This window comes from Pan troglodytes, chromosome 11 (genome assembly GCF_028858775.2).
Source record: "Pan troglodytes isolate AG18354 chromosome 11, NHGRI_mPanTro3-v2.0_pri, whole genome shotgun sequence".
Lineage (NCBI taxonomy): Eukaryota > Metazoa > Chordata > Mammalia > Primates > Hominidae > Pan > Pan troglodytes.
In genome coordinates this window covers 26215698-26233627 of record NC_072409.2, presented here as the reverse complement: position 1 = coordinate 26233627, position 17930 = coordinate 26215698, and the positions used below count along the sequence as shown (strand labels likewise).

The following is a 17930-nucleotide window of genomic DNA, read 5'->3' as shown; positions in this document are numbered from 1 at the left end:
GGGCAACAGATTAAGTCCCTGTTTCAATAATAAATAAATAAATAAATAAATAAATAAATAACAATAGTTATGAAAGACACAGAATAAAGAAGTGTTCTGAATTAAATGACTCGAAAGAGACATGACAAATAAATTAGCCCGATACTTGTTTGGATCTTTACCAGAAAACGTTCTGTCATAAAAGACATTATTTTCACAACTGGCACTTTGGGAGGCTGAGGTGGGAGGATCACTTGAGCCCAGGAGTTTGAGACTAGCCTGGTTGAAACAGCAAGACTCCATCTCCACAAAAAAATGACAAAAAAAAAAAAAAAAAAAAAAAAGCCAGATTTAGTGTTGTTCACCTACAGTCTAGCTACTTTGGAGGCTAAGGCAGGAGGATCGCTTGAGCCCAAGGTCAAGGCTACAATGAGCTATGATCACGCCACTGCACTCTAGCCTCGAAGACAGAGAAAGACTATCTCAAAACAAAAAGTCTATGGATTAAAGGACTGTATAGATGTTAATTTCCTAACTTTGATAATTAAACTGTATTTAGTAAGAATGTCCTTGCTCTTAGTAAATACACAATGATTAATTTAGACATAAAGGGACATCATACCTGCAACTTACTCAAGTGGTTTGGAGGTGGGAGAAAATAAATATACACACACATGCATACACAAATATAGGTAGTGTATATATTATATATGTATATACATACATACACATAAATACTCAGATGATAAGTAAATATGGCATGATATTAACAATAGGGCAATCTGAATAACAGATACACAGAAGTTCTTTGTACTACTCTTGCAACTTAATTTCAGACAAAATTTAATTTCAAAGTTTAAATTATTACTAAAACACCATAAACTTTAGAATATAAGTAAATATATTTATGACCTTATATCACAAAGGATTTCTTAAATAAGACACACAAAAAAGCACAAATGTAAAGGAAATAAGAAACAAACTTGACAACGTAAAAGTATCATTAAGAGAATAAATCAACAAGCCAAAACTGGGAGAAACTATTTGCAACCCATATAACAAACAATGGACTAGTATCTGGAATACATAATGAATTCCTACAACTAAGTAAGAAAAAAAGGAGAAATAAAACACAAAAACAGACAAAAGAATTGCACAGGGATGGGGGCGAGAGGTAAAAGACTACACACTGGGTACAGTGTACACTGCTTGGGTGATGGGTGCACCAAAATCTCAGAAATCACCACTAAAGAACTTATTCGTGTAATAAATAAATAAATAAAACAAAATGTATGAGAGGATAAATAATAAAAATATGTCCAACCTCATTAGTAATTAGGAAAATGCAAGTGAAAACTATGTTAAGATACCATTTACCACACACTAAAATAAAATTTTTTTAAACCTCACTCCTTTCAGTAGGAGATGGCTTAAAAAAATTATTTTAATCTCACAATGCAGTTATAAACTGGTGCAATCACTTTGAAAACTGGCATTATGTAATGAAACTGAAGAAATACGTTCTCTATGACCCAACAATTCCTTTCCTATGTACTTCTTAGAGAAAACTCTTGTCCAGCAGGAAAGAATGTTCATAGTAGCATCAAACTAAAACAACCAAACTATTTATCAACAATAAAATGGATAAACAGACCATGATCTATTATTCTTCCAATGGGATACTACAGACTTGACCGTACTGAGAATGAATGAGCAACAGCCACATGTATGAATATGGATGAATCACCAAAGACATACAGGGCAAATAAAGTCACAGAAGAAAACCAGCATGAGTCCATTTATGTAAAGTTCTAAATACAGCTTTAAATTTTTTCTAATGCTTTAAAGTATTGAATGCTTTAAAAAATTTTTAAGTTGCATTTAGGGATATATAATGAGTGGTAAAAAAACAACAGGAAAACAGAAAAGCAAGAGAATAATTATCAAATTTGGGACTGTGGTTATCTTGGGGGAAGGAGAGTGAACAAAAGTGATGAAGCAAGGTACACGGGGTGCTTCTTCAGTATGTATAAATATTTTATTTCTTAACCTGGGTGGTAGTCACATGGGTGTTTATATACTTACGTGTTTTATAAGCTTTTCTATAGGTATAACAAATGTCACTAAAAGCAAGGACATAGTGCTTATGACTCAGCCCTAGAAACTGTAAAGAGAAACCTTTAAAAGAGAAGGAACAGCCAGTGAAGTAGGAAGAAAGTAAGGAGAGTGGTGTTTCAGAAGCCAAAAGAAAAAAGAAGTAAATAGTGAAACTGTGTCAAATATTAGTGATAGGCGAAGTAGAGAAACTTTCACACAATATATAAAGTGCATTGTTCTCTCTCTGATGAATCACTTTTTCAGGACGTAGACATTATTTTGCAGTGACTAAGGATTTACTAATAACATTAATGAGAAAGGATATGAACATTCTGATATTTTATATTCAGAAATCAAAATTCTTAACATATTTTAAAAATGTCCTCTCATAATACAGAACATTAATTGCACCAAGAGTATATAATCAATTATTAGAATAAGTGAATTCTTAAATTTGATAGCTGAGTTTTGGCAAACTTTAATTTGCCCCAGTATTTTTTTTTTTTTGCCCCAAATATTTCTATCATTTGTTATTAAAACGGTAATGACAAAAGACCTTTGTCACTGCCAAATCAGATAAGTAAGTTAGGGGCTAGTAACAAATACAAAACACAAAAATTTGGTCAAAGAACCCAAAACAGACATTTTATCAATATTAGAAAGATGCACTGAATCATTCCCTTGGCTTTTTAAATTAAAAATAATAAAAAAGCTTTTACTTTGAAGTAATGAACTATTTTTCAGAAGGGTTTGGACAATCATTTGGTTGTCTTAATTTTATAATTTGATTGTCTTAATTCTTTTAATTTTCTCACCTATAAAACATGATGAACTAAATACTACTTAAAGTCCCAATTAGCAATATTTTACGGTGTTATTTGGAAAAGGAAAAATCAATCACAAAAGGTAGTAATACTTTAAGTAATAAACCACACTTTTGAGAACTGTGAAACCAAAAGTAGCACATACTAACCTAATAAGATATTCAAACTGGGCCATCCATTGCTTTTTCCTTAAGAGGTTTACTTTAAATAAAAGAGGGAGGCTCTTCAAAGCTACAATTTGCAGAGACAATTTAGAAGGCTGTATTTTTACTAATGCAAAATGCAACTTCACACAAGCTTAAGATAAAGCTGGAAGTTCTGAAGTTTAGGAAACAAAACAAAATAAATCCTCTTCTTTGAATAAAAGATCATACTATTAATTTAAGCTTGATATAAAATATCACTACTTAAAAAAGGAAAAGTATTTTTCTCAAGAGCATATATGGCAAAATTATTATGGCTATAAACTAGCATATTTAAGTTAATGTTAATAAGACTACTAATTTGAAGCAAATGGTTTGTGGCTTTTAAAGAATGAGTAATATCAATGTTAGAAAATAAATTTGTAACTCAATTTCAGATATTCATCTGTCAACTAACAGAACCTCCTAATATTAATATTTAATTAATGGGTATATTTTGTTCTAGGATTCTTGCTTTCCTTTATAAATCCTGAAAGAACTCAAGAAGAAAAAGGCTTATAAACATACATGGCTTAATAAATGAAACTTGTAACTTCAGAAAACTTGCTTTGTGACCCAAAAAAGAACTACTCACCAAAAGCAGCAGCCATAGGGGGTTCAAGGGATGGCTGGCCATCACCAGTAGGAAGGTCTAAGCGAGTGAAGTCTCTGCTTTTGTCATTATTATATTTCACATTAAGGCTGGTGAGCTTGGAGAAGTCAATGCGCAGAGTGCAGCATGCATTATAGATATTCTGGCCATCCAGAGCCTAAAGCATGTAAGAAAGGGACTGGTTTTGGCAAGACAACAACACTGATAACCAAGAAGCCTCTACTTTGACAAAGAGTGGCAATCAGGTGTAAGGCAGAAAGCACTGACTAAAAAGCCAAAGTCTTGGGTTTACTTTTACCTCACAGTCATTAACTATGAGCCTAAGAGAGAAAAAGAAAATCTCTAAGTCTCAGCTTTCATCTGTAAAATAAGACTGATAATATTTATCTTGTCTGTGGTAAGATCAAATAAGAGAGGAGAAATGTAAAAGATTGGAAAACTACCGTCTATCATAGAAATGTTCACTATTATTATGATTATTTTGCCTATACCAAAAGTTTTAAGATACTCTGATTTTACATTCCACTTTAATTCATTTTAGTATAATTCACATTATACTAGGATGTGTAAGCTTTGTTAGGATGAAACAAAGCTTTTGTAAATGGTACTTGTCAGAGCCACAATATATAAAATATTACCTACCACTTATTTTTTTTCTCTTGTAAATTTACTTTGTAATACTTTGAATAATAAACTGAGGAAAATGGGGAGTCAGTTGTGACCAAAGATTAGCAACCCCTTCCTTAGCAAGAATAAAAATTTACCTAAGGGTATTTGTGGCCACTTAACGACTTTCACAAATGCTTGAATTTATAAAAATAGATACCAGAAAGCAAATCACATAAAAATAAAACATATATATATATATCCTGATTTATAATAATGGTAATTGACAAGTATGCCATCGTAAAGGTACAAAATAATATATGCATGTTCAGGGTACAGCAAATATAAAGGCTATACTCCCAATTGAGTGCCAGACACTGTGTGGTACACAAAAGTACCACAAGCCATAGTCCTCATCTTTGACCAAAAAGTAGAAATGACTAGCAAAAACTGCTACAAGATGAAATTAGAGTCAGGGATAGATATCAACAAGAGGTTTGTCTAAGATAATCGAACTGAATGTCAAGTTTTATTCTTGTCAAAATAGGTTTTCGTGTACTAAAAAAAAAAAAAGACAACACGAATTGACAGCAGCATATTTCCTAAGATTTAGTATCTCCACCAATTTAGAGCTCAACAGGAATAAACATTGAATACAGCTGCAAAAATGGTGAAATCAATCTCTGACTGATTTAACAGAAGTAAATGGTCTACAGCCATACCACCCTGAATGCACCTGATCTCATCTGATCTCAGAAGTTAAGCAGGGTCGGGCCTGGTTAGTACTTGGATGGGAGAAGTAAATGAAAGCACGAGGGTAATGATGGCTCTATTAGTCAGCTTATGTGAGGAGTACTGTGTTCAATTCTAGACTTTAAACATGACAAACAGGACCTGCGTCTCAGAGATGTGAGAGGTGATAGGAGATTTGAGACCGTTTCATATGAAGTAGTAATGATTTTTAGCTTAGAAAAAAAAAACATGGAATCATACACTTAAAAACGACTAAAATGGTAAACATTATGTATATTTTGCCACAATTTTTTTAAAAAACACATGGTAAAGTGGGGCACAAGAGAAGGTATCACTGGAGTGATTAACAATTGAAAAACGAAACAAAGATCATAATTACCATTTTGGCATAATGTGCATTTACTGGGTCAGCATACTGAAGCAAGGCTTGAAACTGATTATTCTTTGTAAAGGTGATAATCTTCAAGACTGTGCCAAATTTAGAAAATATCTGGAAAACAGTTCACATTAGGTTAAATGTAAAAGAGAAGTATTAAACTGATGTATCTTTATAAATACAACTTGTTCATAAATCCTTTTAAATGAAAATTTTCTCTTGAAAACTTTGGTACCAAAATGACTTAAGCCTAAAACATTAACGTTTCAATACCCATGACTATCTTACAACAACGCCCGGTACACAACAGGCACTTAAATAACTAGCCTATTTTATGGGATATATAAATGGTACAGTATTAAAATAGGAGACTACAATAATCAATGGTATGAGATGTGTTACAAAGCATATGAATAAAAGTGGGAGTCATGGACCAACTATTTCACCCTGTGAAGAATCATCTACTTTTTGAGATTTCTGTAGCCACTAGAAGATGTTCAACTAGAGGCTGCTCTATTAATTCACCAAATATTTGGAAAGACAGCAGTAAACAAAACAGAGACAAAAGTCTATGCCCACATGCAGACAATAAACAAATGATAAATATCCTAATATCTGGTGATTTTTAAAAGTCTTACGAATAAAAATAAAAGAAGGGAAGGGGTGAGCACGAACCAGAATGCAAGATGAGATAGTGCAAGAGTGGTGGCCAAAGAAGGCCTTTCTGAAGTGTCTTTTGAGAAGAAAAGAGTGAGGGGAAGGCTTCCTGACACCAATATCCTCACAATACGTGTTCTACCTCAGCACCACAGGGTTCACGGCCAGGGTTACTATTAATAGTAACTCACTTCTGAAGGACTAAATAGGGGGGATAAAACAACAACATATTTAGTTTTCCTCTGTTGATATGGTTTGGCTCTGTGTCACCACCCAAATCTCATCTCAAATTGTGATTCCCCACATGTCAAAAGAGAGACCTGGTGGGAGGTGACTGGATCATGGGGACAGTTTCCCCTTTGTTGTTCTCGTGATAGTGAGGGAGTTCTCAAGAGATCTGATTGTTTAAAAGGGGCAGTTTCCCCTGCGCAATCTCTCTCTCCTGCCACCATGTGAAGAAGGTCCTGGCTTCCCCTTTGCCTTCTGCCATGACTGTAAGTTTCCTGAAGCCTCCCCAGCCATGCAGAACTGTGAGTCAATTAAACCTCTTTTGTTTATAAATTAGCCAGTCTCAGGGAGTATCTTTATAGCAGTGTGAAAATGAACTAATATTCACTCCATTTTAAATTTGAATCTTAAAACAAGAATTTGTTCTGCTTTTGAGATTAGAAAAGTTAAGTATTCCCTATGCTGGTAAGATTTTGCTGTTACCAACCACTATGGTACAATCATGGCTCACTGTAGGCTCCACCTCCCAGGCTCATGCGATCCTCCCATCTCAGCCTCCCAAGTAGCTGGGACTACACCACATCTGGCTAATTTTTTATTTTTAAGGTTTTATAGAGATGAGGTCTCACTATGTTGGCCAGGCTGGTCTCAAACTCCTGAGCTCAAGTTATCTTCCCATCTTGGCCTTCCGAAGTGCTGGGATTACAGGTGTGAGCCACCATACCTGGCCCTGCTTTTTACTTCTCAAAAAGTATGCTCAAGAATAACTATCCTTCCCTGGTAGTCTAGTGGTTAAAAAAAACATGAAAGAAAGAATATTCTAAAGCACAGGTAATGAAAGAAAAATAGATAAACTGGACTACCTCAAAATTAAAAACTTCTGTGCATCAAAGGAAACTATCAACACAGTGAAATCAATCATGTATATGATAATGGGTTAAGATCCAGAACAGATAAAGAACTCATGCAACTCAACGACAATACAAACAATGCAACCCAAAAATAGGCAAAGGACTTCAATCGACATTTCTCCAAAGAAGCTAATCAAATAGCCAATAAGCCCACAAAAAGATGCTCAATATCACTAATCATTAGAAAAATGCAAATCAAAACTACATATCACCTAACTTCCATTAGGATAGTTATAAAATTTTTTAAAACCCATAAAATATTGGGGAGGATATGAAGAAAATGCAACCCCTGTGCACTGTTGGTAGAAATGTAAAATGTTACAGCCACTATGGAAAAAGTATGACCTTTCCTTAAAAAATTAAAAATAGAATTACCATATGATCCAGCAATTCTATTTCTAGGTATATAGCCAAAAAATTGAAAACAGGGACTCAAAGAGATATGCATATACCCATGTGTATCGCAGCATTACACAAAATAGCCAAAACAGGAAGCAACCAAAGTGTTCATCAATGAATAAATGGATAAACAAAATATGCTATATACATACAACTGAATATTACTCAGCCTCAAAAAGGAGAAAAATTCTGAATATGGGTGAACCTTCAAGACATCATGCCAGGTGAAATATGCCAGTCACAAAAGCACACATACTGCATAGTTCCACTTACATGAGGAACCTAAGGTGTAGTCAAACTCACAGAGACCGAAAATAGACTGGTGATTACTGGGGGCTAGGAGAGTAGATGAATAAAGAGTTCCGTTTAATGGGTAAAGGGAGTTTCAGTTTGGGAAGATGAAAAAAATTCTGGAAACATGGTATTTGGTGATGGCTGAAAAACAATGTGAATATACTTAATGTCACTGAACTATACAATTAAAAATAGTTAAAACAGTAAATTTCATGTTATATGTATTTTGCCACTTGAATCACTTATGGCAAGACATGAATCAATGAATGTATTATACATGCAGCAACTCAATGTTTTCTCTCAATAAAGGAGTAACGTTAGACTTTAAAAAAAAGGTTGGGGGTGTAATATAACAAACTGTCTGACCTCCCTTCTTCATTACTACAGCCCAGGTGGCGTTCTAAATTATAAGGCAGATTATATTTTCCCGTACTGAAAATCCTTTACTACCTCCCCTTTATATACAGGGTAAAATCCAAGCTCCTTCATATAACATAACACTCTTGCCCTGGTTTATCTCTCAAACCTCACTTCCTGACACTTCTTGTATAACACTACTCTATTTACATCAACAATATGTAGTTGCCTATAGTTCTCCAAATTTACCAAGTGATTTCAGACCTCTATGCCCAAATATGAGGATTTTTTGTTTTCCTAGAAATGTGTTTTAACAGCTAGTAAGCCTTCATTTATCTTTTCCAAAACTCAGCTCAGGGAACAATGCCACCATAAAATTCTCAGCCTCCCCCAAATCCCTATAGAATTATTTTTCTTGAGTTGTATCTATTTCTTGGTTTTATATAAATATTTATCAGCTGGGCACAGTGGCTCACGCCTGTAATCCCAGCACTTTGGGAGGCTGAGGCAGGTGGGTCACCTGAAGTCAGGAGTTCAAGACCAGGCTGGCCAACATGGTGAAACCCCATCTCTACTAAAAATACAAAAATTAGCCAGGCGTGGTGGTGCATGCCTGTAATCCCAGCTACTCAGGAGGCTGAGGCAGGAGAATCGCTTGAACCTGGGAGGTGGAGGTTGCAGTGAGCTGAAATCGGGCCATTGCACTCCAACCTGGGCAACAAGAGAGAAACTCCGTCTCAAAAAAAAACAAACAAACAAACAAAAAATATATATATATATTTATCTTACTGTTGTACTTCTACTGTACTATACATTTATTTATATAACTGTCTCCTTTCATTAGACTGAAGGCTCCCTGAAGGAATATACCTTGTCTTAATCATTTCTGCATCATTAAGTACAATTCCTGACATGTAAGAGATATAGACTAAAATGCTTATTATTAATTGATAAAGAATTATATCTAGACCTGGTTGGAGAATTATAGCAATATGCAATTTTTTTTTTCCTTTTTAAGAGATGGGGTCACCCTGTCACCCGTAATGGTGTGCAGTGGCGCCATCATAGTTCACTATAACCTTGAACTCCTGGGCTCAAGCAATCCTCTTGCTTTCGTCTCCGGAGTACTACAGGTACATACCACCATGCATGGCTAATTTTTAAATTTTTTTAGAGATGGGGTCTCGCTACCTTACCCAGGCTGGTCTCAAACTCCTGACCTCACACGATTCTCCTACCTTAGCCTCCCAAAGTACTGGGATTATAGGCCTGAGCTACTGTACCCAGCTGGCAATATGTAATTTTTTTCCCTTTTTTTAAAGCTTTTTTTTTATTTTTTCTTTTTAAAAAAATACTTCTTTTCACCCCAAGGGAAGTCAGCAATTTCAAAAAATAATAAATATTCTTGATGTAAAATATCTCATTAGTGAAGGAGTAAGAACACATAATTTGCTCTAACATTTGGAAAATTTTTATACTAAATTATGCTATAAAACCTAATTTCCACTCACCTTTCAGATTTTGTTAATGTTTACATTCCTTTTCTCATTTAACTTCAACAATGGCCTAAAGCACATCCTGGGACAGCTTGGTGTTTTGCTGTGTGGTTTTTATCTGAATGTGCTAAGAGAACAGAACTTGCCTGAATGGGCTAACCAGCAATAGCACTCTAGTCCCCTGGATTGTATTCACTGAGAGAGGAGCTACAAAAAACGATATGATACTTCTGAATAAAGTAACTGGGCACCAACATCGGGGAATCCAGGAATGCCTGAGGTGTGATTTTTAACACCCTTTCATAATTATCAAAATAGCAAATTTTAAACAGATTTGGTATCAAAAATTAAAATTCAGGAAGGTTTGATATATATATGAATCTATTTTTATGAATTATAAGGTCTTTTACTCTGTTTCCCTAATATATTTTGCTGTCAAAAATATGGACAAATACTCAACTCTATATACCTCCTGTGTATTTTAATATTTTCAGACTGTAACACAGGACTAAGAAGATACTAAAGGTCAAATTCTGATAAAATTCATCTTCAGAGTGATTTTTTATAAAGGTAGAATTTGTCAGAAACTGAAAATGTCCACTAGTATTCACTTGTAAAAAGTGTATTCATGGCGAGGCGCAGTGGCTCGCGCCTGTAATCCCAGCACTTTGGGAGGCCGAGGTGGGCAGATCACCTGAGGTCAGGAGTTCGAGACCAGCCTGGCCAACATGGCGAAATCCCTCCTCCACTAAAAGTACAAAAATTAGCCAGGTGTGGTGGTGGGCGCCTGTAATCCCAGCTACTCAGAAGGCTGAGGCAGGAGAATCGCTTTAACCCGGGAGGCGGAGGTTGCAGTGAGCCAAGATTGCACCACCACACTCCAGCCTGGGCTATAAGAGTGAGACTCCATCTCAAAAAAAAAAAAAAAAAAAAAGTGTATTCACATTAGAATTTTTTTTTAATATCAAGCACACTGGCCACAACTTGTTTATAATAGTTTTTGTAGCCAATGAAATAACATGATTTAAGAACCAGAATTTCATATTACTAGGATTCTTTTATTTAGTACCATAATGCCTAGCTTTTATAAGTTATTTATCTTTATTACAATTCAAAAAGATTGGTCCTTTGTCCAGAAGAGATTTATCTACTGGACACTCAAAAACCATTCCCATGTATAACAGTACTCAGAAGTAATGGATTACATGAGAACATCGTTATGAGCTACTTCTTTCATGCACAATGACACTTTTTAGTATGCAGGATTGAGCATTTACATAATGAATCAGTTGATGAATTCTATCTACAAATATTCTGAGATGATGTCATCCAGTCCAATGGCTTTAATTACCACACCTACGCTGAAGGTTCCCAAATCTCCAGCCTGAATTCTTTCCTGAATCCAGACTTAATTCCCATTTATCATCTCCCACTTGAATATCTAATAGGTATTCTTAAGTTAACATGTTCAAATCAAACTCCTGATTCCCCTACCTCCAACCCCTGCCCCAAATCTTTTTTTGTCTTTGTCTTTTTATTATTACTATTATTTATTTACCTCAGTCTTTACATCTTAGCTCCCTTTTACCAGAGGCTCAGGTCCAAAATCTGGGAGGCATTCTTGATTACTCCCTTTCTCTTCAGAACCACATCTAATCAATCCATCAGCAAATCTTTCAAAATATATCCACAGAAGCCTGTATAGGTGGCCCGTAACTATAGCCCCAGCTTGTCATAGGGTGGAAGGATCTCTTGAGCCCAGGAGTTTATTTAAGGCCAGTCTGGGTAACATAGCAAGACCCTATCTCTAATTTTAAAAAAATCCATAATCACCACTTCCAGTGCCTATGCCCTCACCCAGGCCACCATCATCTCTCACTTGAAGTAGGACAAGAGCCTCCACTTAACCCTATACAGCTTATTTTTTTGGAGGATGGGGAGGCAGGGTTTCACTCTGTCATCCAGGCTGGAATGCAGTGGTACAACCTTGGTTCACTGCAACCTCCACCTCCCGGGCTCAAGCTATCCTCCCACCTTAGCCTCCTGAGTAGCTGGGACTACATGTGTGTGCCACCACCCTTGACTAATTTTTTGTATTTTTGGTACAGATGGGGTTTTGCCATGTTGCCCAGGCTGGTCTTGAACACCTGAGCTCAGATGATCCATTGGCCTCAGCCTCCCAAAGTGCTGGGATTACAGGCGTGAGCCACCACACCTGGCCAGTTTATTCTTAATATAGCAACAAGAGTGATTCTGCTAAAACATAAATGATATAATCTCACTGTTCCATTCAAAATCCTCCAAAGGTTTCCCATCTTACCCAATATAAGAAATTATAAAAGCTTTGCATCACCACTGCTCTAATGCCCTCTCGCATAGGGCTTTCTTACTCTCTCTATTCCAGTGACACCAGCCTTCTTTCTGATACTTGAACACAACAAGCATACTTCCACCTTAGGCACCTTACATTGCTGTTCTTTTGGACTGGATCATTATTTCTCCACATACACATATAACTTATATCTTCACATCCTATAAGCCTCTGCTCAAATATCATATTGCAAAGACTTTCCCTAACTTCCTTCATCTAAAATAGCATCAATCCCATCTCAGTCACTCTCAATTCCCTTACCATGAGCTAAAGGAACATTAGTTTCTATAGATGTTAGATAGCAGTTGAGCCAGGACCAATTTTCAGCAAAGAATATAATAAAATAATTTGTTAAATAGTTATAACAGGTACAACCAACTCCACACTTCTGTATATTCCCCTACCATAATATTCATCACATTTTATGCCATTATTTATGAAATTAGTGTCTTACCCACAAGACTACAAGAGAAAGAACCAGTTTCTTACATTGCTCTTTACTAGCATTTGATCATTAGAGCTAATACTTCTTGGGCACTTAGATGGAGTCTTGCTCTGCTGCCCAGGCTGGAGTGCAGTGGTGCGGCGGTCTCAGCTCACTGCAATCTCAGCCTCCTGGGTACAAGTGATTCTCCTGCCTCAGCCTCCAGAACAGGTGGAACTATAGATACATGCCACCACACCCGGCTAATTTTTTATATTTTTAGAAGAGATAGGGTTTCACCATGTTGGCCAGGCTGGAGTTGAACTCCTGACCTCAAGTCATCCACCCGCCTTGGCCTCTCAAAGTGTTGGGATTACAGGCGTGAGCCCCCACACCCAACCCCTTCTTGGGCACTTAATATGTATCAGGCCCTGTTCTATTTAATGAGTACTTTAAATGTATTAACTCATATAATCCTCGCAATAAAAAATGAGGGAGAACATCATCTTCATTATAAAGAAAACAAAAATAGAAGGGGTAAGTTACTTGCCCAAGGCTATAGAGGCAGTAGAGTCAGGATTCAAACTACCTCCAGACCCTGTATCTGTAACTGCTATGCCAGACTGGCTCTTAGTTGGCTGATGGGATAGAATGCCAGGGGAGAGGGCTTGTTTAATGTAATTAGATTCAGGCTCCCTGAGGAGGTAACATTTGAGCTGAGAGTTCAATGACGTCGATCCTGCCAGGTGACTAACTGGGTAAACAGTGTTCCCGGCCTAAGAAATACAAGACAGAAATGGACTAAGGACAGAACTAAGCAGGGGAATAGGGAAGGGAGGTAGGGAGAGAGAGACAGTGCCAGAAAAGACAGGTGCTAAATAACCAGAAGAGTGTTAGGTAATGAAGATAAAGAGATGGGGGAGAAGTCTGCATTTGGGGGCCTTCATAAGGAGTTGGTTTTATTTCAATAGCACTGGAAAAGAGGGTTAAAAAAGTGAGTGCTGTAACTGAAAGGCTGAGTGTCCTACCCCAGCACTTGCTACTGAGGACACTCAGAATTAGTCCTCTTCACCTGAAGGTCACCATGATCTCTTGAGGGAAAAACAAAATTTGTTACGGTGGTTAGGGAGATGATAAATAAAATGATAAGACAGGACCACATGACTGTAGCTAAACTTGCTGCTGGCTGATGGCAGTGTTGGGACATAGGCATAAGAATATCTTTTATAAAAGCAATAGCTACAATGTTACAGTAGCAACCCCGGAACAAACACTGCTAAAGATCACATTAGTCTTCAATGCCACTTTCCGGGATAAACAGAAGAGAAGAAAATCCACAGGAACAATGAAACCAATCACTTAAGCAACAGCTGAACCCTTTCAGAGAGCAACCGTGGCTCTGGATACCATTGCTAGAGTCCTGTTTAGGATATGCTTCACAAATGCATATGTTTTAAAAATGGTACTCAGAAAACTATCAAAGGGGAAACCCAGTACGCCTACTCAATGGCATGTTTTAATATATACATGCATGGCACAGCACTTTACTGAGAAATGTGTCTGAGCTCTATCGCCAATTGGTATAAGGACTGTGGGAAAGTAAATGAACTTCTAAGGGCCCTAGCTTCTTTATTTGTAAAATGTGAGCCTAGAGTAAGATGTATTTCAATTCTTACATATACAAGCACACACACACCTCTATGACTCTGCACATACTACAAATCCAAAGGCATGACTCTGTTAAATGAAAATAAGCAACGGAAGTGTTGCAGTATTTTAATATGTGGGCTAAGTGTAATGAAATGAAATCAACATATAGCTAAAGAGGACAAAAGCTGACTAAATTTTGGGGCTATATGTCAAATATTTATATACACAGATTACCAGATAATTGTATATTACATTCTTAGGATATGTATATATGAAGTATTAGTTAAAAATGTAACAACCATTCAAAAACAAAACATGGGAAATTACATCAGGAAGCTTCAATTCTAATTGGCTCTTCAATTACGCTCTACAATATTCTATACTTATCAATTATTTGGGTTTTGGATTTATTCACTACAAAATTGTGAAACTAAGTAACCTTCAATTCTTAAATTCTACATATTACTTGCCATGATTTCTTTTATAAGACAACTTAGATATAGCAATGGGTAGTGTATGAAGCTTAGGTTGGGCATCAGTCAATATTTAACATGGTATATTCATATTACACATGAAGACTTATCGAACACTTTCCCTTTAGAATTTTTAAATCAGAAATACTCAAAGGTAAGAAGCTGTCCAGAAATAAATTAGTTGTACTCAACGGTGACGTTACTTTCTAAGGAACAACTACTACCTGGACTTTTCACAATATTCTATGCTTTATTTTCACGCTTACCTACAAGAAAAAAAAAATCAAAACTTTTTACACCCTTTTTAATTATGTATTCAAGTTAGAAAAAGGAGGCTGTCAAAAAATTACCTCTAATTTCTATGAAATTAGATGAAGTTTTTTTCATTATTTAAACAAATATATCAACAAAACCAATAAGCTAAACAACTTAGATATAAAACATCAAAAGTTTCAGAGGCCATATTTAACTTAACTTTCTTAAGGGTATTTATTCCTCCTTACCTGATGAAGAACTTCCAGGGTAACAGGGTAAAAGAGGTTTTCAATAATTATTCGAAGCACAGGGCTCTGCCCAGGTAGGACTGTGCCTTCATTGGAAGGACCTCCAGAAAGGGCCAGGCTTCCTGATTGGACGGCACTGACAGCCTGCAGTGCAGCTTGGGCTCGCTATAGAACAACCCAAAATGAGAACTTTTGATTATACAGACGCATTATATGAATCCTAAAATTTAGTTGACATGAAACAGTATGAAGCAATATAGTTAAGTAAAACAAGATTTATCTACTCTGTCTGGAGATACATATCCTAAATTTGTAATCAGTCAACAGTCAAACACCTCCCTGCATACCACAATGACACAGTATTTTTAAAAGGTGCTTAAATTTACTTGAAGAATAAAAACACATGGATAAAAGGAGAAAATCTGGATATAATTTTTATTTCCTAATTTTTAAAAGACAATGGGGGAAGAAATATGAAAGCAACATTAAAGACTATGGCATGGGATGTTTACACCCAAGCAAGGGTAGTCAAGACAAACTTCTAAATATTCTCCACTAAAAGAAACCAAGGGACTCTAAAAGAATAGCTGATTCCAGAACTGGGGCCCAGAAATCACAAGAAGAGTATAAAATATTTTTGTTTTGGGGCAGGGGGAGGGAGCGTTGATCAGAATGCAAGGAAATGTTCAAAGAATGATAGGGCTATTCCAAAAGGACATAGAAACCAGCTTGAAGGGGCCTGCACTGGCCAAATCTAGGACAATCTGTGTATCAAAATAATAACTGCTAAAAACAGAAAATCCATCAAATAACATAGGAAACCATTAGTCCATACTGATATAAATCAACAGCTGATAAGGAACAGTGTATTTACATAGTCTTAAAGTACCTGCCCACAAAATACTACTTTTCCCCCAAGTAACAACTTTATAGCGGAGAAGGCTGGCAAACACCACCCTAATCAAGTGATCAAAGAGCCCATCATTACTAACACAACAAATGGAAATTTTATAATGCAATGAAAAGAGCATTACTTCTGTGATGTTCTGTCAAAGACAGATACTCTGAATTGAATCACAAGGAAACATCAGACAAACTCAAACTGAGGGACATTCTTGAAAATAAATTGCCTATAATTTTCAACAGTGTCAAGGTTATGAAAGGCCCTAAAGGAGACTAAAAATACATTACAATTAAATGGAAATGTGATTCTAACTGAATCCTTTTGCTATAAACAAATATTACTGGGTCCATTAGCAAAACATAAATGGGGTATGAGGAATGGAGGGAACTTATGTATCAATGATAACTTGCTGATGTTGACTGTTGTATTCTGGTTGATAGAAGAATGTTCTTGTTTGTAGGAAATGCAGGCTAAAAATATTGGACAGGAAAGAAGGACCAGAGTGGCATCTTATTCTCAAAAGCCTCAAGAAATCAAAACTCCTTTGTACTATAATGGAAACTTTTTTCTAAGTTTGTGATTGTCTCAAAATTTAAAGCAACTATTATTACTTTGGGGCCACAGAGCAAGGTGTTGTCTCAAAAAAAAAAAAAGTGTGTCTGATGCTAAAAATTATGAAGGAGCAGAATTCCTATTATGGGAAATAATTTTAAAATGTTTGGGTAACAAACTCTTTGGAATAGTTAAATTAATAAAGGAAATAATAGCAGTAGTATGATCAGGAAAACAAATTTAATGTGGGATAAGGAGAAATGTATACTTCACGTAAAATTTAAAAATGCCTGGAATATGTAAAGAAGGTATTTCTCAGATTGAGAAGATGAAAATTAACATACAATAAAAATGCACAGACCTTAAGTGTTAAGTTTGATTGTTTTTTAGAGAAAATCCTTCTATGGTCATCTCATGGCAGATTTATAAACTTTCATCCACAAGGTCAAGAAAAGCTGCATACAATAATGACTCCTATTAACATGACCATTTCTCAAATGCTGTATCTCAGAATATGACCTAAATTTTACAGTTGTGACTTTAGTTTAAATCAAGGAAACAAAACACTTAATATTCACCTGACCTTCTGGCAAGTACAATCATAAACTGGAAAAGTAAAGTGCATATTTTGGGATAGCTTGCTATTCAGAGAACAAAAAGGAATGAAACACTCATCTATCAGCTTTCTGGGAATGTCAGAATAAAAAGATACTACAGTACTTTAAAAATATCAAACCGGTATCTGCAAGTTGGACGTTAGGTTTGATGTAGGACTTTGAATTTTTAAAAAATTATTGCATTTTATCAAACATCAATGCATAAAAGTTGTACAAAAGCAACAAGATGGAGAAAGTATTGGGAAGAAATGAAGGCTATCTCAGAATAAACTAGGTCATTTAGGCTGGCTTCGGTTGCCAAGCAACTGGGATTTCTCACTTTCTCTTTGGAATAATCTAATCTTTTAAGATTTATTAAATTGTTTTTTCCCTTCAAGGTTTATAGTAACATATTTAGGAATCACACTAATGAGAAAACTGCAGGATTTACATGAAGGAAAATTAAAAACTCTACTGAAAGACATAAAAGAAAACAAACAAAATATAACTTTCTTCTTAAAAGAATCAGAGTAATATAATTAATGTGCATAATTAATTATCTCAAATTAACTTACAACATCAACCCAATTCCAAGTGTGTCTTTTGGGGGACAGGAGTTACCAAAATAATTCCAAAATTTATCTGAAGAAATACGCAAGACATATTAATCAGTTAATTTCTGAAA

General features: G+C 35.7%; 1 protein-coding gene across 35 annotated transcripts in view; it reads right to left on the bottom strand.

Moving 5' to 3' along the window:
• PTBP3 (polypyrimidine tract binding protein 3) overlaps positions 1 to 17930 on the bottom strand; it is a 161300-nt gene that overhangs the window by 28585 nt on the left and 114785 nt on the right. For all 35 annotated transcript variants that reach the window (XM_063787234.1, XM_063787231.1, XM_063787235.1 and 32 more), the window contains 3 exon segments: positions 15194 to 15358; positions 5434 to 5544; positions 3678 to 3852 (listed from right to left, as the gene is read on the bottom strand). In XM_063787234.1, coding sequence (XP_063643304.1) covers positions 3678 to 3852; positions 5434 to 5544; positions 15194 to 15358 — 451 coding nt within the window.